At 52.1% G+C, this 26,207-nt stretch overlaps 1 protein-coding gene across 7 annotated transcripts; it reads right to left on the reverse strand.

Moving 5' to 3' along the window:
* Positions 1-2,444: 2,444 nt before the first annotated feature.
* Positions 2,445-24,300, reverse strand: SEPTIN3 (septin 3). Of its 7 annotated transcripts, none has more exons than XM_061204260.1 (11): positions 22,941-24,300; positions 15,693-15,884; positions 13,305-13,433; positions 12,533-12,614; positions 10,780-10,917; positions 9,366-9,483; positions 8,375-8,470; positions 6,311-6,410; positions 5,041-5,092; positions 4,670-4,763; positions 2,445-2,510 (listed from the first exon to the last, which is right to left on the reverse strand). In XM_061204260.1, exons 1-11 carry the CDS (start codon positions 24,298-24,300, stop codon positions 2,445-2,447), a joined length of 2,427 nt encoding a protein of 808 aa, XP_061060243.1. The 7 variants fall into 7 exon arrangements, with proteins under 7 accessions (XP_061060243.1, XP_061060248.1, XP_061060247.1 ...); XM_061204265.1 differs by lacking the exon at positions 22,941-24,300 and adding an exon at positions 20,425-20,434 and having other exon boundaries at positions 6,311-6,407; XM_061204264.1 differs by lacking the exon at positions 22,941-24,300 and adding an exon at positions 20,425-20,434.
* Between the last annotated feature and the right edge of the window lie 1,907 nt (positions 24,301-26,207).

Below are 26,207 nucleotides of genomic sequence, written 5' to 3' on the forward strand. Positions count from 1 at the left end.
TAAAATGCACCATTTTAAAGTGTAACTCGAAGGAAAAAAAGTTGCCAAATAAACGGACATCAGTTGTAAGATGTATGCTGATTTCAGAAATATATGTATTTTTTTTTAATTTTTTTTTTTTAGGCTGCACCAAGCATAATGCAAGATCTTCCCGCGACCAGTGATCGAACCCGTGTCCCCTGCATTGGGAATGTGGAGTCTTAACCACTGGACCACCAGGGAAGTCCCAGATATACATATACTTTTAAAGCATGATTACAATAGGAAATGCGTGAAGCAGTGGAACAAGCACTGAGGTCTAGGCCCTGTTCTGCCTTGGTAACGAAGTGTACAACCTTGGGCAAGACGATTATGCTTTCTGGACTTGTTTCCATATCTGTTTGAAGGAAGAACTAGAAGAACTCTTAGGTTTCTTTCAGCTGTGATGTTTTATGATTCCCACACTGCTCTGTCACTCAAATCTTCTCACTTCCCTCCATCTTGGTGTGGCCTTGCCGTTCTAGTTCCACTCCTCATCCTTTTACTTGAATGACTCCAAGGGCCTGCTGACCTCTCTTCCTCTAGTCTTGACTCCCCACCATTCATCTATACCTTGTGCTCACCCTACAGAATGTTGAGGACCCAAACACAGTTGCACATGATTGTCACATTCAAATTCAGAGAGATAATATACAGGTAGAGTTGTGTTATTTGCTGGCTATAGAAGAGAGTGTGAACCTCAGAGAGAGGAAGGATTGGTTTAAGTTTGAAAAAGACAATACAAGCTAGTGCTTTAAGTTTAGCTCTTAAAAGTCTTCACTGCAAAAAAGGCAGGTCTCTAGGCAAGATAGGTCCACTCCTTTCCTAGATTTGGTTTTATGCCTTCTGGAAAAAGGAGGGTGAAAGCTAGGAAATTAATTGAATGAAAATAGACATTGTTTCCATTGGAGGAGACAGGCTATGCAGAGCATAGCATCCCTCAAGGTAAAGTGTGATAGCTCCATGACTCATTTTGGATACAAAACTCCAGGGAATAATGACGGCGGTCCAACTTCATGCCAACTGAAGATGAACTGACCTCACAAAAACTTTTCCATCTCTAATTTCTGTGTCTACTTCTTACCAAGATGGTCCCCGTCTCACCCTCCACACATGGGTGAGATGATGTAATAGCTAATTTGGCCAAGGACTGAAGAGCAAAAATAAAACACAGTTCAGTTATTGTTCAAACAGCAATGTTTAGTTGTACAACACATAAAGTCTAGCAACATTTACACAACCAGTTTGAGCGTCTGTTTGCTTACTTTCAATTGGGAAAATTAACCATAATGTCACCAAAAGGTTGGCTGGGACTGGTAACATTTAAGAAATGGGTCGTTCTTGCATCCCCTAGGCTTGGGCCTCTTGCTCCATCAGGACTTGGTTGTAGATGAATGGCCCACAAGTCACCAGCCTTTGAGCAAGTTGTGTCCAGGTGGAAATGGTGGGGCAGTGGGCAAGGGGTATTCCATAAAGACATAGTGTGTGGGGCGGTGGCAGCCGACATTCGCAAACATTCATGCATCTGATGCGGGGCTGTGCCCTCCACTGGGGATTTTCCACTAGCCTATAGTGACCAACTGTGGCCAGGCTGATTCATTGCTCACGTTAACAGAGTGGGGGAGGGGGTGGGGTGGAGTAGTCAGGGTGGGTGGGAAGAGATTCCCTCTTATTGCTAAGTGGACAGAAGGGTGCTTTTTTCCTCCTAGAGTTCACATCCTGTGACTTTCTGGAGTTTTGTGTGTGCATTCAGTTCTTATTTAAAGTCTGAGGATAAGGAAGTCAACTCCAGGAATGTCTCAGGAAAACCACGCTCCCTAAGTGGCTGCATTATGGGGCAGGGAGGGTGGCCTCTGGGCCAGCCACAAGCAGTGATTTTTTTAAAAAAGTGATCCTAGCCCTTGCTCCGCCACATCTGTAGTGACCCATCCTTATAAATAAGCTTTGAGCAATGAAGGAGACACCCTCGTCCCACCTTGGGGCTCACACAGCTGACGTCAACAAATCTGACAAGCAGAAAAGTTGCTTTCTTGACCCTTTAAGGAAGCCAAGAGTAGCTCATGCAGATGAATGGACAGGGAGCAATGCCATTTCCCTTGGAGATGGTTACAAGCAGCAGGTATGGGTTTGCAAGGGCAGAAGGGGCGCTCGGTGAGCTCTTTCACCCTACAGATGGCCTAGGACCAGCTGACACAGACGATGGAGGAGGGCAGTGCTGGCGAGAACTCCATTCCACTGGGAGGAGAGGGGTGGTTTGGATGAATGGAAGAAGCAACTGTCCTAAAGAGGCAGCTGGCCCCTCCCACCGGCTGAGGGCTGAGAGGGGCCGTGGTGTTGGCTGGACACGCACAGCACTAAAAAGGGCGTGGCCCTGCAGCAATAACAGCTGAGAGGAATGGAGGGAGGAGCGGCGCTTGAAATGGCCTTCATTCTGCAGTGGGGCAGGGGGTGGCTGGCACAGGTGGAAGGACAGTGCCCAGGAGGCCTTCTCCCTGCAGGGGGGTTGAGAACGGTTGAGGGTGTGGAGACCAGCAGCTGGCAGCAGACATATAAAACAGCTTCTCCAGGGAGGCTGAGATCATGATTTAGGGGCGCCAAGCATCAGTCTCCTACTCAGCCTCTCCAATGCCCCCCCACCCCCCTCACCCCTAGACCTTCCCCGCTAGGCCGAGGTGTCTAGTCCCACGTCTCCATATAAGCCAGGGATCCCTCTTCTGCTGAAATGTAGCAACCTCTGGGCTCTGACCCTGCCGCTCTTCTATCCTGCCTGGAATAACTTTGTGGGTGAGGGAAGATGTGGGTTGGATTGGTAAGGAGCTTCCAGGAAAGATTGTGACCATGAGTTTTGGGCCACTGGCAACATGATCACCTGCCTCTTTCTCCTGGTCCACTGAATCTTGGTCTTAAGTCTATGTGTTTTCCTAGCACCTGAGTGATAAGGGACTATAAATGCTTGGATCTGTAGGGGAACCAGTAAAACACCTAGGGTTAGACCAGGAGACGGAACAGGAGGTTGTAAGAGGCTACTGCAAACTGTATCACTTGTTTTCGCTTGCCTAAGGCTAAACTGTTTCCCCAGCCCCAAATTTCAGCCACCTTACAGACTAAAGGAGAAAGAGTAACTTGTTTGTAAAACAACAGGGGAAATATATGCATTAATAAATACAGGGCTGAAGGGAAAGGCAAGAAAAGGCTACATGTATGATTGTGGGTATCACTGGGAATGTCTACAGGGGTCAGGAAGAGGAATTGGGGAAAAGCAGAGAAAGACAGACAAAAATGCAATTAGCTTCAACATGAGAGAGAGAGAGTGAGACAGAGAGATAATAGAAGAGAAGTAAAGGGGGAGGGGGTCAAGTATACACAAGAAGAAGAGAGAAACAGAAGCCAGCTTTAAGGAGGAAGAATCCTGATGGAGAGAAGGGAGGTGTGGTTTAAAATTGCCAAACTACCAAGAAACACAAATACTGTATATTGTTCTTGATACTTCTTTAGACTCAGTTCTTCTAGAACTTAATGCCTAAAAAAGGTTGTCTCACTTGACCAGCACATGTGCTTCTTTAACCAGTGGGCACCGCATAACTCGCTGTGTCTCCTCCTTTGCTGGGCCGTCCACAAGCTCAGGGCCATTTTCAGGACTCGACTGCAGAAACTTTCTTTCCCATGCCTCTCTACAAATCCAATTTCTCTTGAAATCTCAGTTTGTACTGTCCCGTGATTTAAGCGATGATTTTATTTTAAGTGGCCTAAAGTCATTTTTGGAAGTAGACTGGGCATAAATCCTAAATATAGAAATGAAGCTAAAGTGGATTAGGGTAAAAAGAAGTGAAAAGTCAGAGGGGGCAGAATGAAGGAAGGAGGGAAAGGGGGGAAAAGAGAGAAAGTGGAAGCCGAGGGGAGCGAGGCAAGGGGAGTGCGGAAAGCAGCAGTCTTTGGTGGTGACAGGTAGTAGCTTTTGGACGGTGAACGCGACACGGACCGAAGGGTGGAGCTCTCTCCTCCACTTCTAGGTACTACTTCTTTCTGCAGGAGCCCAGCTCTGGCCTACTTCTCTGCTCTCCCCTGACCTTTCTTCTCCCAAATAGTCCTAGCCTTACCCCAGACCACCCCGGACCTACAGGGAGGGTTAAGTCATCAACTCCCCGTCCCCTCCCAGGTCTAGCTCCACAGACTGTCCTTGGAGAATCTCTGCAGTCCCTGTTTGCAGGTGGGTTTCAGAGGTAAGAAAGCATTACCTGTGGCTCACCTGCTCCCATCATTTTTAAATGAAACCTCCCCCAGACCACTTGAGTGAGGCACACGGCTTTGTTCTGGGACACAAGGAAAGGAGACAGATAATGGACAGCCATGGAGGAACCAAACTTACAAGGGACTTTCCAGGGAGGGCAGTAAAAATACCTCACCCCTGCACAGGCGCACACACATACACACACACAAGCACACACACACACTCTCTCTCACACACACACACACACACAGTAGACAAGATGCTCCACAATTACCAGATAGGCCTGTGGGACAGGAGAGAAAGGAAGAAGGTGGTTGGCGGTGGTTTGGGGATGTGTGTGCGTGGAGAAGTGGTATGTGTGATGATACAGAGAAAGGGTCGTCATGGGTTACTGTCGCGGCTTTCCTCTGTGTCCACGCTCACCGGAGGGAGGCCTCCATTGTCATTGAGCCGCTTGGCCCTGTAGGTCTCATAGTGGATGTTGTGTGTCACTTCCTTGAGGTCCTGGAGGTGGGTCCTGAGGGACACAGGGTGAGAAGAGAGAGGGATGTGATTAGGGGCGGGAGGAGGAAGAGGGGACCCATGTCTGAGGTCCACACATCGCGTCCATGGCCTGGACCCACTCCAGAGAGCCAATGATACCTCTTGAGCCCCTTTTCCTTTGAGACGGGAGCTGGGACTGGAGCAGAAAGCTCTGTCAGAGAGACCTGGGGACTGAGGAAGTGGATCTGAACAGACGGCCTCCAGACCCCAAATCATTAAACCTGCCATCTGACGGGAGGGGTGCATCTTACCTGATGACAAAGTCTCGAAGCAGGGCAAACTCACAGTGGTTGAGGTTTTCCACTGTGAACAAAAAAAAAAACAGGTGGTCATTTCACTAATGCAGCAACACCAGCAGGTGAATTTCTGTTCAGGTCATGGAGGCATTTAGGAGGGAGCCACGGGTCAGGCTATGGTCACCCTTTCAGAGGTGTGCTCATCTTGGCACTTCAGTGCATTGGATTTTACTCATTGAACAAGTATTCATTAAGTAGCTACAGTGGCACAATACTACTCTAGACTCTGTGGAATAAGCACTATTATATTTCCCATTTTATAGAAAAGAAAACTAATACACAGGGAGGCTAAGAAACCTGCCAAAGGCCTAAGACACAATTCCTGTCTTTAAGGAGCTTATAATCCGATTGGAAGACAGTAACACACATAGAAAATAACTGCGCCATCTTAAAAAGGTCATGATGGCTTGATAAATTCAATTCAACATAGACTGAGTGCCTACTATTTGCAAATCACTTGCCAAAGACTGTGGAAGCAGAAGAGGATTAAGTCACAAATCCTCTTGTCTCACAATCTAATGGGTAGGACAGATATTCTCATAATTCAAGGCAGATGATGATAAAATGCTATTTTTTAAAAAATCCCAACAAAGGGTCATAGAAAAATGAGAGACAACACGATATAATGGGATGAACTTGGTTTTGGAATCAAAATATCTGGGTCTAAAATCCAAGTTTCACCACTAACAAGCCATGTGATCTTGGACAGGACACTTAGCCTGTCTGAGACTCAAGTGCCTCAGCACGTGATGTTCTGAGAGCAGCCACGCCTACCCTGCTCCCCTCCGAGGGCATCATAATGAATGTGATCGACTGAAGCGATTCTCTGAGAACTTTCAGAATCACTGTGACCTTCTCAAGGTCACATCGTTCCTAATAAAATGAAAATGGCAACATCTGAACAACCCTTCAGGAGTTTTTCAGATCATGCCCCCTTTCATGTGAAAACCTTTCTCTGGTTTTTCCGATCCTTATTAATCTCTCCATGTTCTGAACTCCTTTGACCCTCGGGCTACTGCCTCCCGGTCAGGTGCTAAATCCATCTTTTATTGCTTCCTGCCTGTGAGCCTCATCTTCCCAATTAGACTGTAAGCCCCTTACGGCAGGGTCTGGCTGACATTCATTTTATATCTTACATCCTAGGACTGTGCCTTGACCTATAGATGCTTAATAAATAAGCAAAATTGACCAGCGGCCAGTTCTTCAAGAAGATGCATTGAATTACCTTCAATGATCCCCCAGGGAGTTTTTCTGCCGAGGACCCGCTTGCCATTCACTTGGTACTCCTTGTCACTTCCCACCACAGCGAAAGGCATGCTCTCCTGCTGAGAAACCAGACACACGTGCATGTCATCCTCCTACCATCTGGGCCTCCAAGGGCAGGATGGAGTACGGTCCTGGGCCTCTAGCCTTGAACTGCACATTTCTGAAGCTCATTCAGTGATCCCATTGATGGCAAGGGCAAGGCTCTTGTCTCTTAAAAAGAGCACTGGTCTGGGAGTCCGAAGGCCTGGGTCCAACCCCGATTGCTCCCCTGCCCAGCTGGTTAACCTCAGTAAGTCAGCTTTCCTACAACTGGAGAATGCTTCATGCTCTTCAGCACTTTATCAGGTTTGGTTTGATTTGGAACAACTCTGTGAGATAGCCAGGAAAGACAGACCTCTTAAACGACACCTACACAACTGACTGCCAAAGTAACTGAAGCTTTACACTGTCTCCCCCACTGGCAGAGGCCCACACCCGCTGACCTTCCAGAGCTCAGAGGCTGCTTTCTGATGTGCGTAGGCCCCTCTGCTCCACCAGGTGTCTGTTCCCAAATCTTTTTGCCTGGTGTGTACTTGTTGTTGCAATTGGACAAATTAACTATTATATAAGCTGAGGACATATCAGTGTGGAGAGTTGTTTCTCTGAATATTAAGTTGAATGTTTCAGAAAGACTTGATAAAGGTGAGTTGCTTTTGCATTCAGAGCAGACTTACCTTCAAAGAAGAGGGCTTGTCTCTCTATGAAAAGAATGTTTAATGAATGTATTAAAACATTTAAGATTTATATTAAAACATTTATTTTAAAACATTTAAGATTAATATGCTTCATTTTTAAAATGATTTCTTCACTTCAATTGACTTTTTCAATTAACTGACCAACTACCTGTCTCTACATCAGGTAAGGGGCTTCTACCAGGTTACCACACTTGATGAAGAAGGAGACTCAAGACCAAAGCAAGTGAGTGATTTGTCCCAGGTTACAGTGGTTAATGGAAAAGCTCAGACTAGAACTCAGGATTCTGATGTAGAATTACGGAATAGTAGAAGTTTAGAATTGAGAGGGATCTTAGAAATCACATAGGTCAGTGGTTTCCAAGCCAGGTTTCATGAAGCCTTAAGATTCCCAGGAGAGGGACTTCCCTGGTGGGGCAGTGGTTAAGAATCCGACTGCCAATGCAGGGGACACGGGTTTGATCCCTGGTCTGGGAGGATCCCACATGCCGCGGAGCAACTAAGCCCGTGAGCCACAACTACTGAGCCAGCATTCTAGAGCCCTCGAGCCAAAAGTACTGAAGCCCATGCGCCCTAGAGCCTGCGCACCACAACTACTGAAGCCCGCGTGCCTAGAGCCCGTGCTCCGCAATAAGAGAAGCCACCGCAATGAGAAGCCCACGCACCGCAACAAAGAGTAGCCTCCGCTCGCCACAACCAGAGGAAGCCCGCGCACAGCAACGAAGACCCAACGCAGCCAGAAAAAAAAAAAGATTCCCAGGAAATACCCCAGGGGCTGCTCAGAAGGTAGGGCTGTGCCTGTGTCACTTAGCCAAAGCAGCTCTGTTTTTGTGTTTTATATATTGGAGTCTGTCTGACATTTAATTTTTTTAAGGGTTCTTCTAGGGGAAAAAAAAAAAAGAGCCTATAAGCCTCTGAATTTTATAGAAGGGGAAACTGAGGCAGAGCTCTGATAGAGTATAGATACTTTGGACCCCAGCCTGAAGCTTTTCCTGCCTGTGCCCTTCCATCACCCCATACCCTGGTTTTACTTGGCCCTGTGGGGGAACGAGTGGCTTTTGTGTGGTCTGGGGATGGACGGGAGCATTGGCTTTCTGGGTGCAGGGTTCACAGTCCTGGCCAGCGTCCAAGTCCTCATCCTCTCCCATGACACTTCTGGTCTGGGTCAGGCAAGGTGGGGCAGGGAGTATGGAAAGGGAAAAGCAGGTTGAAAAACAGAAGTGGTACATGATACACAACCCAGGGGGACTAAGGCGGGCATCCGTGTGATGAACAGAGTCCCAGGCACCTACCCGGATTTTGTCATTCTCTGTCTTGTCCTCCAAATCCTCATCAAATTCCTTCTGAGGGTAGAATTCAATGCCATTTACTTCAAGCTCCTTTCGAACCTAGAGGTGGGGAGGAGAAGCATGGTAGCCAAGTGTCAGGATAATGGGAGAGAGGGCTATGTGTGTGTGTGCATGCATGTGCAAGTGTGTGCATGCTGAAGTCAGAGGGATGAATGCAGTCTTTGATAATCCAGTTATCTCTGAACTCTGAGGCCCTGGGCAGCAGGAGGATCCTGAACATATGGGAGCCCCAATCCTACAATTACCATAGCCCACCCCAGCCTGCGATGAGGAAGAGTCTGGGGGTGTAGCTTGTTTATCTTAGGGTAAGATTAGGATTTAGACAAGCAGTACAGCTCGGAACAGATTCCACATGGGCAGTGGTCATGCCATACTTGTTATATTCCTGTTTGCAGGGAAGAGAGGTGCATCGCCCCCACCCCCAGCCTCTCTGTTTATCCTCTTTCAAAGCTCGGCTTAAGTCTCCTCCTCCAGGAAGCCACCCAGTATCTCTTCAGTAATCTAGTTGATTGTAAGTTTCTTAAAGGCAGCAGCTGTCTTTATACTTCTTCTGCATCTCCCCAACCCCGTCGCCTGTGTGTCCGACACAGGATAGAGCTTATGGAAAATAACAATAAGAACTAGCAGGCAGTTGATTAATTAGTCCTTCAAGCAGCCTAACAGTGAGGAGTGGTTTCTCATGTTCACGGTGATTTATGTGTTCAGAGGTCTTTGCAGGTAAGTTTGGAGGGCAGGAAGAAGGCTGGAGCTGCACTAACTTCTCTTCACTGTTGGTCCCCAGATACCACCAGCCCAGCCTCTTTAATGGTTGAGTAGGGGCTGGGTGGGAAGCGGGGTAGAGGGTGGATATGATAATGAATGATAGGAGAGGGCTTGGACCAGAAGAGGGGAAGGCAAGGACGGGGACAGGAAAAGGAGGAGGGGGCCTTCTCACCCTTTGCTTGAATTCAGACTTCTCCTCCAGGGTCATGGTGTCAGCCTTAGCAATGACAGGGATGATGTTCACAACTTTGCTGAGGTGTTTCATGAACTCCAGATCGAGAGGTCGCAAGCTGGGGCCCAGAGAAGGTGGGGTGTCAGAGCCACCGTGCCCTCCCCCACTCAGCCACTGCCACCATTCCAGGGGCACCCTTGGGACAGGAGGACTGGGCTGGGAACTGGCTGAGGCCAGGAGGCTGCTCCCTTTCCTATCTGACACGCATCCACCATCTCAATGTGCAGAAGAGACCCCGACTCTTCACCCACACATGGTCCACCACCTGTCTTTCTCTTCCTCGGTTCCCATGCAAATCCTGCCTTCTTTAAGCCCCACTCAAACCATGCCTTCATGACATCTTTTCTGACCTGAGATTTCTTTCTCCTGGGAACAGCTGTGGACTGCTGTCCCTACCCAAACGTCCTTGTGTCACGGTTACATGTGTGTGTCTATTCTGCCTACAAGAGCACTTTTTGACAGGCCTCCTCCCAGCCCCCAGTTAGTCCTGCAGGGGTCCATCTGGGGGCCTGACCCCTCCCCCATCTGAGGGGCCAGCTTCCTCTGGACTCTGGGGCCCCAATCTGGCTCTAGTTTGCAGTCCAGGGGACTCATTCAGTCAGGCTATCTGCTGGCTTGCTCTGACCTTGGGTCCAGGTTCTAGGGAGGGATACGCAAACTTTTTGTTGAGTTCCTGAGCTCCTCCATTGAAAACCTGCTGAATATCTGATTCCTCCAAAATTGGGGACCTGCCTTGCTTGTGCCATCTTCTCAAGAATTGAACTAAGCTGGGCTTAGTGATAAATTACGAGACACCCGCCCTCTGCTCGCCTACTTGGATTGCTCCATTCTCTCCTGGTACTCCCTATCATGTAGCCCTGCCTGATACTCAACAACCAGAGTTCCCAGCATGCCCTGCTTATTGCCAGTCTTCATCTCTAGACACCTGGCTCCTCATGCTGGGCTGGCCGCCCTCCAAATGCCTACAGCTGGGTCCCACCCCCCCCAAAACACCAGCCCCAATCCAGTAGCCCAGCCCCTCCCCATTTCACCCTTCTTACTGCCTCTGACCCCAGGCTTGTGCAAAGCAGGTATCTCTTGAACAAATGAGGAGTATTTTGCGCACATAAACCAACTTCTGTCTGCTGGCACAGTCGTGCTATGGTGCTAGAACACCAATGGGCAGCGTAGGGGCTGATGTTGGTCAGCTTCACTCTCCTGGCAAGAAACTCTGGGGAATCACAGGGCTGTGACTATACTGGGGCCCATCTGGCCCTCCCCAGCTGAGTCCAGGTAACGGTTACCCACTACAGGTTGGGCACAGATGATGCAAACTAAAGCCAGGCCCAGCAATGGGGGTGGGACTGGTACATACGAGTGTCCCGTTGGGGAGATGAAGTAGAGGCAGCAGTGGACACGAGTGTCAGGGATGCGTTTCTTCCTGGCTATGTTCACCTCCTCCTTCAGGAATTTCTCATACTGTTCATTGATGTATTTCTCAATGGGCTCCCAGCTGCGGGGTGGGAAGAAAGCAGATGGATATCCCAGAAGGACAGGACCTGGGAGCTCTCCTTAGACATGGTCAGGTAGCAGTCCCCTCACATCCGTCTCATTTCCTACCTCCCCTGGTGGGTCTAGGTTACCTGCTGACTATTCTCCCTCGGCCTCCCATGGATGGCTTTCCCTGTTAGCAAGGGCAGAGCTCCCCTGGGGACCTAGCTCTCTGACTGGGCTAAGGGAACCTGCAGAACCCCATCCCACTCCCGACAGCAGCACACACTTTCCCCACATCCATTACTTATTAGCTGGGCAGCTCTGGGGAAATCTCTGCCCCTCTCTGAAGCTGTTTTCTCATAAGTAAAAAGAGAGTAACAATAGGTGCCTGGAGAGATTCACATAAGAATCAGAACAGGTATAGTACTTAACAGAGCAATGGCACATAGAAAGTACTCAGTCGTGGCAACAATTCATTGATAACAATGATTAATAACCCTTCTCTGTCCAGGAGTGTGTGTATAGCCAGAAAAGAAGGAAACCAGCCACTTCTCTAAGATCAATACAGCCAATTCCTAGGTGTGTTGCTGAGTGGTCCTGTCTGTCTGGGGCAGACCCCAGCTCCCTCACAGAGGCACAACTGTCACCATCCCTGTCTGGGAGCAAACTTCTGCCTGGAACCTTCTGTAAAGTGGGGAATGTCACTTGCCATCTGGTTCTACAAGGATTAAGTCATTAGTCACTGCAGTCGCTGACCTACAATATACCCTGAAAGGAATTCAGGACAAAGAACAGGATAAGGCTCTCTGCACTTTGGGAAAACAGGGAAAACAGGCCCTTAGATAGTTCTATTTCAGAAAAAAAAAATTTTATGGACCCAAATCCTTGCACCTTCCCCTACTTAGAAAAGCACTAAAATCTTAACTGAGATATCTGATCCTCGTGACGAGCCTTTTGCTGAGATGTTTGCTTGACTCTCCGTATCCCCCAGCCAGAAGTCACACATATATTGCCTCTCCCCCACCTCTTCAGAGCAGGTCCTCAGAACCATCTGAGAGTCTGTCTCCCAGGCTACAGTCCTCAGTGAGACAGTGAATGAAACCCAACTCACAGCTCTTACGTTGTGCTTTTTTTTCACAGTCGACCCTTCCGTCTATGTCTGGGCAGTGTATTTCACCCCTTCTTGGCTGGACGCTGACTGCAGCTTTGCTCTGTGGATTCCCAGAGGCAAAGATTCTCCATGGAAACTCCCCTTCCTCCTGTTTTCCACCCATCCTCTCTTTGTCCAGGGCTATAACATCTGGCTCTCAGGCCAAGCTCCCTGCCACAGCCTTCAGGTCAGCATGGATTTGCACCCCAGTTCTCCTGCCTATTATTGACAGATCCACTCCCATCTCCAGGCAAACCCTTGGCTGACATTCCCTCTATACTGTCCCCCTCCATCCCCGTACCTGGGCCCCATGTGGACCTCTTCCCTTGCCTCCTGACAAACCCCCTCCCCTCTTTCAGTAAGTCTTCCCGCTTAACCCCTCAGCATGGAGGGCGCAGACGGTTCTCAGTGTGAATGAATCTGCACCACATTCAGTATCTGCCTTGCAGCGTCTTTAGGGTGGAAATCTCACAGGCAGACATACCAGTTTTCATTGTTGATCTGGTCTCCAAAGCCTGGCGTGTCGATGACAGTCAGCTTCATTTTGACACCGCCTTCCTCTATCACTGGGGAGTGGACAGAAAAGGCACCAGGATGCCGCAGAGCAACTAAGCCCGTGTGCCACAACTACTGAGCCCACATGCCACAACTATTGAAGCCCGCGTGCTTAGAGCCCGTGCTCTGCAACAAGAGAAGCCACCACAAGAAGCCTGCACACTGCAACGAAGAGTAGCCCCCGCTCACTGCAATTAAGAGAAAGCCCGCGTGCAGCAACAAAAACCCAATGCAGCCAAAAATAAATAAATAAATAAACAAATAAATAAATAAATTTCTAAAAAAAAGGCACCAGGGAGGTCACTCCTCCAGCTGACACCAGGTGCCCCTACCAGCCGGGGGGGACCTGGGCTCCTTCCTTCTGCAGGACTGATTATTGGAAAAGTCGAGTTCAGGGTCTTCAACACCTTTGTCCATGATGTTCCCTGTGCCTGAAATGCCCTCCTTACCCCTTCTGCCTGTCTAAATCCACCCAGCCTTTGTCATCCAGCTCAAATCCTACTTCATTCCTTTCTAATTCCCTCACCCCCTTTTCTGGACTTACAGTCTAAGGAGTTGGCTCCCTCGTGTTTAGGGCTTAATTGTATTCTGTCTTGAGGTTGCCTTTCATCTGTCTCATTCCCCAAGAAGCCCCATTCTTTCCCTTTTCTGGCAGAGGCTCCTCTGAACAATGCCCATCGGGGTCCCTGCCTGGTCCTCACCATGCCCGATAGCTTTGATCTCCACTGTCTTGGGAATCTTCTCTTCCCGGTTCCAGCTGGAGGCCTTGCGGCTCACTTGGGATTTGAAGAGGGTGTTGACTAGCGTTGACTTGCCCAGTCCACTCTGACCTGCAGCAAGACAGGAGGAGGATGAGAAAGCAGGGAGACCCCATGCCCACCCGCCGAGCCTAGTATCTCTCCCCTGAGCTTACAGAATTCTAGAGCTGTGATCCAGGCCCTTGACTGACGGCTCACTGGGGAGGCAAGGGGCTGAGTAGGGAGAGCAGGTGGGTGGGAACAGTTTCCTACTTACTGGTGAAGGACCTGGGGGAATGTTAGTTGGATTCCACATTCTCTCCTTCTGGAGCCCCAGGACCACTGGGAAAGGAACAACCTCTGCATTTGTCTCGTGTAGTGGTTTTCGGTTTTGTTTTGTTTTTGCTTGACCTAAGTTTTTAATATTTAATCATACTAAAAGTAAAGACAGAATTACTTTGCATATTGACACTGCAGTTCTGCAGAAGATTTCATTCCAAGGGAGAGTTCCACACTAAAAAATATTTGAAAACCACTGGTCTGAGCAGTGCTTCTCAAACATGCACAAGAATCACACCGGCAAGCCTGGCAACTAATGAGTGGCATTGGCATCACCTGGATGCTTGTAGGAAATGAGGTATCCCAGGCCCCACCCCAGCCCTATGAATCAGGATCTGCATTTTAACAGGACTTCAGATGAATCAAATGGGCAATAAAGTCTGAGGTGTGCTGGTCTAGAGCATTCCTGTCATATATTAGGAAATGGGCCCGGCAGGGGGCTGGAGCCTAAGGTTCTAGACTCAACTGTGCTTCTTCCCTGAAGCCTTGGACTAGCCATGTTTGCTCCTCTGGGCCTTAGTTTCTCTTTACTGATAGGACGGTGGGGAGGGAGGGAATTGGATGAGACCAGGGATGGCAAATAAGGTACATTTCTCAATCCAACTGATCAACTGGCAGTAGCCACCTGCCTAATATGTTTAAAAGGCTACCTCTGGGCTCAGTACTGACTGCGCGCAGTGACTGACCCGTGATGAATGCCACAGGCACTGCCGGGGAGAGAAGTGGCCCACCTTTCTAGAACTGGCAGTAGAGTGGTGAACAAGACATCATCCTCAACCTCAAGGAGCCATTTGGTGTGAGGGAGACAAAACATAAGCGGACAATGACAAAGGGAATCTAATCCAGTCTCTCTGGGATCAAGGAGGACTTCTACGAAGAAGCAATAACTAAGCTAAAACCTAAGAATGACTTCAAATGACCCATGAGAAGCTGGGGGGGCGGGTTCTAGAGAGAGCGAACAGCATACACAAAGGCTAAGAGGTAGGAAAGAGCATGGCAAGTCCAGGAGAACTGTTCCTTGTAAGTGAGGAGTCGAATGCTACGTGGGAAGTGGTAAGAGATGAGTGGAGAGGTAGTACCAGGCCAGGCTAGGAATTTAAACCCTTAAACTTATGAAAGAGTGTGACCTGAGTTTTGCAGGTTGGAAAAATTATTCAGTCACTGGTGGACAATGGATTGAAGGGGACAGGAGACAGAGAACCAGGAGAAAAAGAAGTTCGCACCAGAAAGTAAATCAACTTACGTCACCAAGCACACTGTTTAGTTTAGCCGATGTTTTTTACAGCAAGACTTTCCAGATGATTTACACTCTGGCCTAGCTCCTTATGTTTGAGCAGCACTGAGTCAGGTGGCCCTGGTAATCCAGGGGAGAGATCCACTCGGCCTAGGGTGGTAGCAGTGGAGATGGAGAGAGGTGGACAGACTTGAGAGATATTTACCAGGTAAAATTGACCCAATTTGATGATTGACTGGATTGGGGGATAAAGGAGGAGGAAGGAAGGATGATGCCCAGATCCCAGTTTCAGCAACAGAGAGAATATCTCACTGAGATCAGGCAAAGGCCCCTCTCTGCTCTTACATTTTGTGACCCAGTGACCCTACTTAGTGACCAGTGTCCTGGAAATTCTCTCTAAGCTTGAAAGCACACAAAAGATCAGAAAGAAGACCACCTTTCATCCGATCCTCCCCCAGCTCTTGAAGGCAGGGGAGGACACTGGTGATGCCCCCCGTGTGCCACACACACGAAGGCAACTTGAGCACAGCTGCAAGGCTGCCTGTGTACAGCCAGGTGGTGATGGGGCCACGATGACCACCCACCCACAGCTCCCACCCTTGGATCAGCCAGCTTGTGGGGAGAAAGGGGTCAGGCCTTTGTGATCAGCACAGTGAGATCTTTCCTCCGAGAAAGAGCTCATTCTAGAGAAGCCAGGGCTGAGGCCGTCCTAGAGAAAGAATCGGGATTCTGGGTGCTGCCCGCCACCAGGGCCTCCAGGGAACCCACGGCCTCCATACCAACGACCATGATGTTGAAGTCGAAACCAGTCTTCATGGTCTTCTTGCGCATCTGCTCGATGATGGTGTCGATGCCAATGTAGCCCAGCAGGTTGGGGTTGATGCTGACGGGCTTCATGGGCACTGCCGGCTTAGGCCTGGGCTCAGGCACCAGCTCTGACATGGCTGTGTCCGTCCTGGTCTCCGGGAGCCCTGAAAAGCCAAGGTGGGAGGGGTGGGCTAGAGGAAAGCAGAGGTCACGTGGAAGGCACAGTATTATTCTCTGGATACAGAATCATACAGAGTTGGGCCTGGAAGGGACCTTACATGTCATCCAGTACAGGTCTCTCATCTCACAGATGAGGAGACTGAGGCCTGGCGGGGAAGGGCTTGCCTAAGAACACAGAGCAAGTCAGATGCAAAATCTGGACCAGTACCCAGACCCTCCAGTTGCTGGGGCATTTTCATATGCACCTCGCTGCTCCAAAGAACCACATCTGTGTCTCTAACCCAGGGGTTTCTCCACCTTGGCACTATTGACATTTTAGGCCAGATAATTATTGCAGGGAGCTGTCCTGTGCATTGTACGATGTTTAGTGACATCCTTGGCCTCTACTAGATGCAGGTAGTAGCCCCCCCAGTTTAATGACTAAAAATATTTCCAGACAGTGACAAATGTCTCCTGGGGACAACAGTGCCCCAGCTGAGAACCACTGATCTAAGAGATGTCTGGGGTTATTCCGACCTGAGTCCTGCCTCCCCCAGAAAAAGGGCAAAGACCTTTTAGGATACTGGACCTAACATCTGTTGACTGCCTGTCACTGATCCAGTTGCTTGTCTTTTAGAAGCACATGGGGAGACTTCCCTGGTGGTCCAGTGGCTAAGACTCTGTGCTCCCACTGCAGGGGGCCCAGGTTCGATCCCTGGTCAGGAAACTAGATCCCACATGCCACAACTAAGTGTTCACATGCCGCAACTAAAGATCCCACACACCGCAACTAAGACCCGGCAGCCAAGTAAATAAATAAATAAATATTAAAAAAAAAAAAAGAGGAAGCACATAGGGCTACCCCATCTCTGCAGAGGGAGCATCACTCCTGTCTCCCAGCCTCCGTGTCCCCTCTGTTCCACAAGCACTGCTGCAAAGTAAGGAGGTCTGTGCCCTGAGGTGCCCCAGACACCCTCCGAGCCTTAGTTTTGAGTCTGAGGAGGAATAAGTCTCCCCTTTTGACTGTTGGGGAGAGGATGAGACCCAAGTAGGGGCCATCACTGACCTAAGATGACATGACACAACGTGTTCTTGGGATGGTGGGTAGCAAAAGAAAGGGGAGGCTGAAATCACAGCCCTTCCCCAGTGGAGAAAGGCAAACATCCCTCTGGGTCTGGCAGATCATGGGTATATTCACATACAAGAGAAATCTGTGTGTTTCCTCATCAGGCCACTGTCCACCAGGGTGGGTTTCAGGATACAGCAACTCCATTTCCCTCCCCGTAAAACGGGGGTGTGTGGTGATGTGGAAAGAGCCTGGCTCTGCTGCTTGCCAGCTTTGTGGACTTGGGCAAACCACCCCGCCTCCCATGCGCCTGCTTCCTCCTCTGTACTCTGTAAACTGGTTAGGATGGTGATTAAGGCTGTAGTGAGCACGGCACACGCGGTATATGCCTAGAAGCGCCTGCACAGCGCCTCACTGTTCCAGACCCTCTTGCTCCTGTCCCTTTCAAGTTCACAGCCTGTCAGGAGGGGAAATGAAGTGGTGCATGTGAAAGCACTTGTTAAAGGGAGGTGCCCCAGATACTAATTACACAGCACAGTTACTGGACTCCACGCTCTCCAAAGGCCCTCTTCCAGCTCTGCCATTCTAGAATCCTATGGTTCATGGTTACCACCCTGCAGAGTCTCAGGCTCACAGAGAGAACTGATGGAGCAGCAGATGGGAAAGAGGGTGAGGGGACAGGAGTACCTCCCTCCCCCACCCCCAAACCCAGCCAGGAGGCTGTTCTTGTACCCCTACCACCTGGTCCTTCCACTGGTCCTGGCAAGACTCTCTCTCTCTCTCTCAATTGGAAACCATCCTTTCCTTGTCACTCCCAGACACAGCCAAATCTGACAAAGTCTCAGGACCTCCCCAGGGCCTGGCGTGGCTCCCTCCTGCTTCCCAGGAAGCTGCTGCCAGCCAGGCGGCCCCAGAAGGCAGCAAGATTGGCTCAGCCCTGCAGCAGCTGATTCTCAGCAGCCTGGCCTCCACCTCCACTCTGCATGTGGCTCCCGGACCCAACTCAGCACACCTGCACTGGGGGCCAATGCCCCATTTTCCCTGCCCAGCTGCTCGCACGGCTGGCCCCATTCATCTCCCTCATGCCTCTACAGCCAGCCCATTTGGTCTCCACAACCTGTGTTGTGAGATAGATCCATCAGTGTGTATGTGTGTGTCGGGTGGGCGGGGTCTTACCTCATTTTACAGACCTGGAAAGTGAGTCTAGTATTTATTTATGGGAGTTTTGTAAGTATTTTTATAAAGTGTGTGTCCTCACCATGGCCTGCTCAGCCCTGGCCTGTCAACTGCAGCATCTTCAAAGATCATTCCCAAAAAGACAGACCCTGGTTGCAAGAAGGGGCCGGCCTACCAGATTCCCAGGCCTTCTAGGGGCTACAGCAGGCCTGCTGCAGGTCCAGCACGGGAGCAGATCTCACCTTCATTCTTCCATCAAGCACCTATGAGCACCCATAGAGCTCCTGCTGGCAAGCTGCCCCTCCCAACCACATGTCAATTACAACCACCCAGCAGCCACAATTACTGCAAACCTGTGGTGGGTCACTGTGTCACAGCCTTTGCTGGAAGACCCTTTGCCCACTCCAGCCCCTGGCTAACTCGTACTCTTTTTTCGCCATTCAGCCCAAGGGCTACCCCTCAGGAAAGGCTCTGCTTTCCCATCTCATGTGGATGCCTCTCTTCTGTGCTGCCTCGGCCCCCTGACTAACTTTCTAGTCATCACATTCATTCATTCACTCACTCCATCCCATCCATCCCATCCAGGCCATTCCATATGCTGTCAAATGGGAGTCTACTCCAGCCAAACTTTAGATTAAATGCCAAGGACACTTCTGGACCCCAGACAAGGTCCTTGCCCCCAAGGGCCCACTGTTTGGTGAGGGTGCCTGACAAGTACATAAAGCCCTCCAGGGCACAGGACAAATGCAGCTCTGGAGCTGAACTCTGGAGCTCCATCCTCTGCCCTTAAAGCTCCCCTGGTCCCGCCATGCCAACTCCAGATGGCCCATACTTGACTCCCAGCTAGATGACCCCTGTGAGCCTCAGTGTTCTCCTCAGGAAAATAGGTACAGTACCTACCTTGCTGGGTTGCTATGAAGCTTATACAAAAGCATGGACATAAATTACCTGGCACTGAACATTTGCCAGTTCCCACCCTTCTTCAGGGCAGGAGCCTCGTCTTATTGATTTCTGTGCCCCAATGAACGTAGTATAACAAGACACTCAGCAATGAATGAATGAATGAATGCAAGCCTCACTGCAAGGCAGATGTTACTTCAGAGCCATCACTTTTCTCCTCCCTCAGATGCGGCTCCCTTGGCAGAGCAGCTGACCTCCACCCAGCAAATGGCTCTTGTGTGGGCCACAGTCACGGAGGTAGACTCTGTTATGAGACTTTCTCCTTCCCCTGCAACAGGGATTGGAGGGGGGCTCCCCAAGGGTGGGCAAGAGCTCAGGATGGGGTCACAGCAGGATGTAGCTCAAATATGCCACCCTACCTAAGTGGTTCTTGGGGCTCCTCCTAAGCTCTCAGCTCTCTCAGGGCCCCTGGAGAGGAGGGGATCTGTCTGCAGCACCCCCTGCCAGGAGCCACCTGCCCATCAGTGCTCCAGGAAGAGACATTGTCCACCCGACTCAGCTCTAGCTTAGTCCCCACAGAAACAGCACCTCCCCCCATCCCCGTGCCAAGCAAGGACCCTGGTGCTTTCTTTTACAGGCAAATGAATTGCTTTGTCTTTGTCTGGCCCAGGGACCCCACCCCTCTGTTGGGAAGGTGGCAGCAGGGGGAGGGGACCTTTCCAGAATAGCACCTTCCTCCCTGGCTTAGTGGGGATCCAGGGGGTGGGGAGGCTCTTCCATGGGGAGCTGGAGATCTTCCCCAGCCCCCAGCCCCTAGCAGCCTTCAAGACACCGCCCCCACCCGGAGAGGCAATTCCAGCCCACCCCAGCTCCAGCCCACGGCTCTCAGAAAAGGAATCACAAAAGATATCTTAGTACTTTCCCATTCACAGAAGTAAAGGGCCCTGGGATACCCCTGCCTCCATCCCAGTCCTCTGGAGGCCAACGAGTTCCCTTGGAGACCACCAGCTGGTGCCTGTCTCAGTGTGCGCCTGTGTGTGGGGGAAGGGGTCTATGTGTCAGCGCACAGGTCTCTTGTCTCGCTGTAGGTGGTCCTGATACCTGTGCGTGGTGTGCATGTGTGTGCACTTCTTGGTGTGCTCCAGTGTGGAGCTTTCTGTGCGCATCTGGGTGCCTCCTCGCTTCTTCGGGGGTCTCTGTATCTCTCCGCGTTTCCATATGTGCATTTCTCCGGGCTTGTACATCTTGGGGTGTGTGCCACCGTGTGTGCGTGTGTCCGTGCGTATGTCACCGCGCATGGGCTCCTCAGCGCATCAACCCTCCCCCTGGTAGCATCTCCAGCCGGGCTTTGGGGGCCGCAGCCTCCTCCCGGCGCGCGCCGGTGGCCCCGCCGGCCTTCCTACCTTTGGACATGAATCCTCCTTTGTCTCCGTTCCTCCGGGAAGATGCTCAGGGCGCGGGGCTGCAAGGCTGAGTTGGACGCTGGCTCCTCCTGGGCCGAGCAGACCCTGCAGCCGGGCCTCGCCCCTCTGCGTTCTCCGCCCACCCGCCCGGCCCGCGGCCCGGCAGCGCCGTCCCCGCGCCCCGCGCTGCCGCGCCCGCCCGGGACTTCGACTCGGCTGGCTCGGCGCAGCGCTGCCCCTGCCCGCTTGCACCGATGCCGCCGCCGCCGCCGCCGCCACCCGCACCACGTGACCCGCCCGCCCCGCCGAGGGCCCCTCCCCCTCCCTCGGCGTCCTCGCCCGCACCGGCTCCCCTCCCGCCCGCACTCGGGAGCGGGCACCCAGGGCCGGCTGCGGGCCGCCGCGGAGGCGCGCGGGGGCGCTGCGCCTGCAGGCTCGAGGTGCCGGGCGGGGCATGGTTCCCGCATCCCAGTCCCGGTCCGTCCCCCTCGATCCTGCTCCCGGCCTGTTACCCTCTAGGCCGGGGCGGGGCGGGGAGCGCAGGGGACCTGTGGGATCTGCGGGAGGCGGTGCGCGCGCGTGAGTCACGCGGTGGTTGGGATGCTGGGCTGGTTCAACGCTGTTCTGACCAGATGCGGGTGCCTGTAGAACCCTGCCGGATTCAGGAGCCCGGGTTCCAGGCCTGGCTCTGGGATGATGAGCCCTGTGACCTTGAGCTAGTCAGGAACTTTCCTGAGCCTCAATTTACCCGTCAGAAAAATCATTCTTGCATTCAATCAACTTGAATGGACAGCATATTGCCAGGCCTTGAGGGGACAGGAATGAGGATCATCATTTCTGTCCTCAAAGAGCTCTGGGTCTGGTGGGTCAAGACAGAAAGCTGGACTGTCCTAATGCAGGGGGTGGGGTGTGCACAGGGTACTGTGGGTACAGGGAGGTGGGCACCCACCGGGTACTGTGGGTGCAGGGGTGAGGGCCCTTGGTGAGGGCCAAGATGGAAAGGCAAATATAGGTGTGAGGGAAGAAGGGAAAGCAGTCTATGGAGAGACCCAGAGGCAAGAGCTGCATGGTGCTGGGGACAACAGAGCTCCTGGGTGCACCAAAGCAGGGAAAAGTCCAGACAGGGATATAGAGCTAAGAGGCTGGAGAAGTCCAAAGCCTTGGAAGCGAGGCTAAGGAGCTGGACTTATCAAAGAAGATAACAGTGAGTCACCAACAGCTGTTAAGCAGAAAGTGCTGCCATGAAATATATGAGTCCCTGTGGCAGCTGTGTGGAGGGGCAGGGGGTGGCCTCACAGGGACAGAGGGATGGAGAGGAGGGGACAGACAACCTAGGACTGAGGAGGTTGATCAACAGAGTTGGAATTAGACTGGATGGGATGAAGGAGAGAGAAAGCTGAGGAAGAGGAGGATACCCAGGTTTCTGGTATGGTGGTGCCTGCAGCTGAGGGAGTGAGATCAGGGAGGGCAGAAGTCAGGAAGAAAGGGGCTGCCTCTAGACATGCCCGGGAGTTGTCTGGGTAGAGGGGTCCGGCAGGCCACTGGCTGTCTACACCTGCATTATGAGAGAGAGGACTGGGCTGAAGATGGAGGGAGAGCTGAGGTCCCTTAGGGAGGAGGGAAGACCAGAGCCTGGGTGGGCTGCCCCAGGCTGAGTGTGCAGAGGGCAATGAGAAGGGGGCTGACAACCCCCAACGCCAATTAAGCCACTGGACTGGATGCTTTCCAAGCATCTGCCAGACCCAGAATCTCTGAGCCTTTGAAATGTTGGGAATGAGACTGCCCAAAGTAGAATTCCAAGATCTGGGTTCCCATTAGCTTACTGCCACCAACCAGCTGTGTGACTTTAGGCATGTCACAGCCTATCTAAGACCAAATGAACTTCTAGCCCTTGTGTTGACCTGTTTATACTTCTATGTAGGACTTCCAACCTACAAGTCCCCAACTCACCTTTCAGGACTAAAGGGCTGGGGGTAGGGGACCGAGAAAAAATTCCAGGTGAGGCACCTTTTAAGCAACATCCATCTTCCTGAAAGGCCGACTGGGGATGATTTAGAAGGTCTTGGGTGAGATCACTATTCACATCTAGAGGAGCCTGGCAGTGTCGACTGTTAGACAAATCACCACTTACTGAAGTGCTGGTCTATATTTTTGTGTAGGTGGTTTGCTTTTCAAGCTGGACTCACCTATAGATCACCTGATTATTTCAGCTCTTCAGGGAACAAAGAAACAATCATGGAAGATGCTAAAGGACAGACTCAGCATAATTGCTTTCCCACAAATTACCCCTGTAAACCCTCCTTCTGATGGCTTCCCTCAACCTGACCTCTGACTGGCAGGTTGGGACCCAGTTCAGGGTGCATCCCCTGTGTTCTGCCACTCAACCCCATTCCCTCTTCTCCCAGCTCATTCAACTCTGACTTTAAAGTCCCCCAGATCTATCCAAGCATAATCCAGCTCCAGGCTCATACACCCCAGCAGTCCAGCGCATCCCCAGCCCAGCTCTTTGCATTTACCTTTGGTTTCTCTGGGCAGGTCCAGCATGGTGAGCCCTGTGACCCAGTCTGTGGCAGCATCTGCTGTAGCACGGTCCAGGGCTGCGTCTGTGCTTCTGCTTGGCATTAATGTGTAGGTGACAGTGTCTGATCTAGTCAGCTTAATGACACTGTCCAGTGTGGTCTCACCAGTGACTGGGTCTGGGGTGACTGGCACAACTGAATGCATGGCTGTGCCCAGCCTGCTTGTATCCAAAACAAGAGAATCCGTAGTCATGTCCAGCTTGGCTACATTCGCCCTAGCCAACACCATGGCTGTGTCCAGCTTGACTGGATCTGGTGCTGCCACTTCCCTGGCTGTACCCTCTGTGGTTGTATCTGGCTTGGCTGTGCCTGCTGTAGCTATGGCTTTGCCCAACTTTTCTGGGTCTGGCGTCACCACATCCATGACCGTGCGTGGCTTGGTTGTGCCTGCTTTAGCCAAGTCCATGGCAGAGCCCAGTTTGCTATCCAGATGAGGGCACTCAGTGCTTGTGTCCAGTCTAGATGTGTTTGGTGTAGCCAAGTTGACAGCCAAGCCAGGCCTATTGGTGGCCATTGTGGATAAATGTCTGGATGTGCCTGGCCTCGTTGTATCCAGAGTAGCCAAATCCATGGCCGTCGCAGGCCCCGTGGCAGGGATGGCCCTTTGGAGATGCAGCCGGGGTCTCTGAATACCCCTGGACCGGGGCTTGCCTCTTCCTGGAGAAGCTCTGGTAGGCACATGGGCAGTCATTGGGACAGGGTGCCTCTGACCCACCAAGCCTGGCCCTGCAGGACCTGGCGGAGTCTGAGCTAACCGGGATTGGAAAGGCAGGGTCAGGCATGAGCTCACCAGGGGCTTCTCCACTACAGGCATCCTGCTGGGCTTGGCCAGACCTGGGTGACCTGGACCCTCGGAGTGGACCCTGTCCCCTGGCACTAGGGTCACAGATGGTGAGTCAGGAGAAGGCAGCCTCCCTCCTCTGTGGGTGGCAGCCTCCCTGCCCGGGGTAGACACCTGTTCCCAGTGAGAAGGTAGGGGGCCCAAGGGCCATGCCTGGCTGTGCTGGCGGACTGTTAGGGAGATGGAGCTGAGCTTCCTTGGTGCCAGGCTCTTGCCAGTCTCCTGTGGGGGCACACTCCACGCCCTAGCTCCAAGGCCTGGTCGGCCGGAAGCCTGTGGGATGTGGCTCTGGGGGAAAGCATCCAGATGGACGGTCTTCTTGAGAACAGGGATGAGAGGTGACACCCCTCCAGGGAGCTTTGAGGGGCGGGCAGGGCGCCCCAGTAGGTGGCTGCGGGAGAAGGAGGTTCCAGCGCCTGGGGCTCCGTGAGGCTGCATCTCAAAGTTGTGGTCCATCCAGGTCTTTCGTCTTCCCCTGATTAACAGAGACAAGGGGCCAAGCAGGGGTGAGGTGCTCGAGCCTGCAGGTGCTGGCCTTCCCCCTCCTGACTAGCAGCTAGCGCTCCTCTGAAGGGGCCTTGTTTGGGGGACTGTCAAGTCCTCAGTGGAGTACACATGTCCCTTCCTACAGCCCTCCTACAGCTCCCACCTGCTACATGCCTACACACCTCACACACATGGACCCTCTCACACACACACACCTACCAAGATACCAGGTGAATGTGAAAGAATGTTCCAGCAATGGGTGGAATCCAATGAGCAGGCTGCCCCGGCATGAGGAAACCTCTCCCTTTGCAGGCGAGTGGCCATGGCCCCTCTATGGCCAACTCCATGGAGGTCACATATACATGTTCAGGAGCCCCAGTGGAGGGCAGTGGTTATTGGAAGCCTATCTGCCTCTTCCAGAAGGGGCCAGAGGACTCCGGGTTCCCACACACAGCAGCCAAAATAGGAGTTCACGCGTCCAGGTAGGAGACCAAGAGATGACCAGTTTGACTTGGGAACAGGGTCTGCACCTGGGGCTCCTGCCTGGAACCAGGAAAGAGCCCTGGGCTGGCCTGCTGCTGGAGCTGAAATCGGAGCCAGAATTGGAGCTGAAGAGGGCCCTGGACGAGGTGAGGCTTGGGAAGTAGAGAAGTAACGAGCATTCACAGGGTACTTGTCCAGTGAACAAGCCGCAGTACCTGCCCTGGGGGGACCGGCCATCCCCAGGGGCACCAGACAGTGAAGCAGGCAGAGCTATGCTGGAGCTGAGCCTTCGGGGTTAAAGGAGAGAGGCTGGGCCTGGGGCTGGGGGAATTCACACAGAAGGCCCGAAGGTGAGGAAATGTGGCATCTTTCTGAAAATCCTCCATGGGGCTCCCAGGCTGTATCGTGGGGGAGGGGTGAGACAAGCCTGCAGGTGCGCTGGGGCCCAGGCCAGGCCACAGTGATGCTCAGGCCCTGGAAGACGACCTGGTCAGATCTGCAGGTGGCCACTCCAGGACTGTGTGACGGCAAGATCAGGGGGAAGAGAAGTGGAGGCAAGGAGGGAGTTCCCTGGTGGCCTAGTGGTTAGAATACCGGGCTTTCACTGCCGTGGCCCGGGTTCAAGCCCTGGTCAGGGAACTGAGATCCTGTAAGCCTCCCAGCAAGGACAGCAGCGAGTTGAAACACTCTGAGCTGGGGGTGGGGCTGGAGAAGGCTGAATAGCACAGAGGAAGCAGCAGCAGGACTGCCAGGACATGGGGAGTCAGGGAGGGGGCGTCAAGGACTCTGGCTGGTGGTCTGCATGGATGAGCCATTCCCTGAGGGGGGCTCCACAGCTCCCAGGCGGCCAGCTGGTGCACACTCTGGGCTCCATATAACCCACCCTCTGGAACAAAGTTGTTTCTGTTGCTTTCAGCACAGCAGGTGGGGACATGATACTGGTGAGGGGGGCTGGCAGCAGGCGCTTATGGGGGGAGTGTGATTTTATGGCTAGGGCCCTAAAGTTTGGAGCAGGGACGGGGAAGGCAGGACACTGGAGGGGTCTTCATCATCTTTCACGGTGGCGCCCCAGACCCTTATCCCCATCCAGTCACATATTTGTACCCAAGGCTGTCCCTGCCTTATCACCTCCCCACTTGGCTTATCCCTTCAGCCCTGCTTTGGGGCCCTTAGTCACAACCACACATACCTGGGTGCATGCATGTTTACCCTGCACTTAACCACAAACATCTACCCTCAGTGTGTGTACACACACACACACACACACACACACACACAGAGCTGGCCAGAGGACAGAATTTCTGAGATCTGCTTGTTCTAACATCCCCAGATCCCTTCCCCTCACTGAGCATCCACCCCCCCATCAATCACTTGGTACTATCCTCCCCCCACCC

The sequence above is a fragment of the Eubalaena glacialis genome, chromosome 11, assembly GCF_028564815.1.
Source record: "Eubalaena glacialis isolate mEubGla1 chromosome 11, mEubGla1.1.hap2.+ XY, whole genome shotgun sequence".
In the NCBI taxonomy this organism is placed as follows: domain Eukaryota; kingdom Metazoa; phylum Chordata; class Mammalia; order Artiodactyla; family Balaenidae; genus Eubalaena; species Eubalaena glacialis.

What these genes read in the sequence shown, in the direction of transcription:
- SEPTIN3 (XM_061204260.1), bottom strand. Translation starts at nt 24,300, where the DNA reads ATGGACCACAACTTTGAGATGCAGCCTCACGGAGCCCCAGGCGCTGGA. An exon ending in CTTCAACATCATGGTCGTTG is followed by an intron (nt 13,434 to 15,692) that starts GTATGGAGGCCG and finishes GTCTTGCTGCAG; the next exon opens with GTCAGAGTGGACTGGGCAAG. An exon ending in ATCTCCCCAACGGGACACTC is followed by an intron (nt 9,484 to 10,779) that starts GTATGTACCAGT and finishes TCTGGGCCCCAG; the next exon opens with CTTGCGACCTCTCGATCTGG.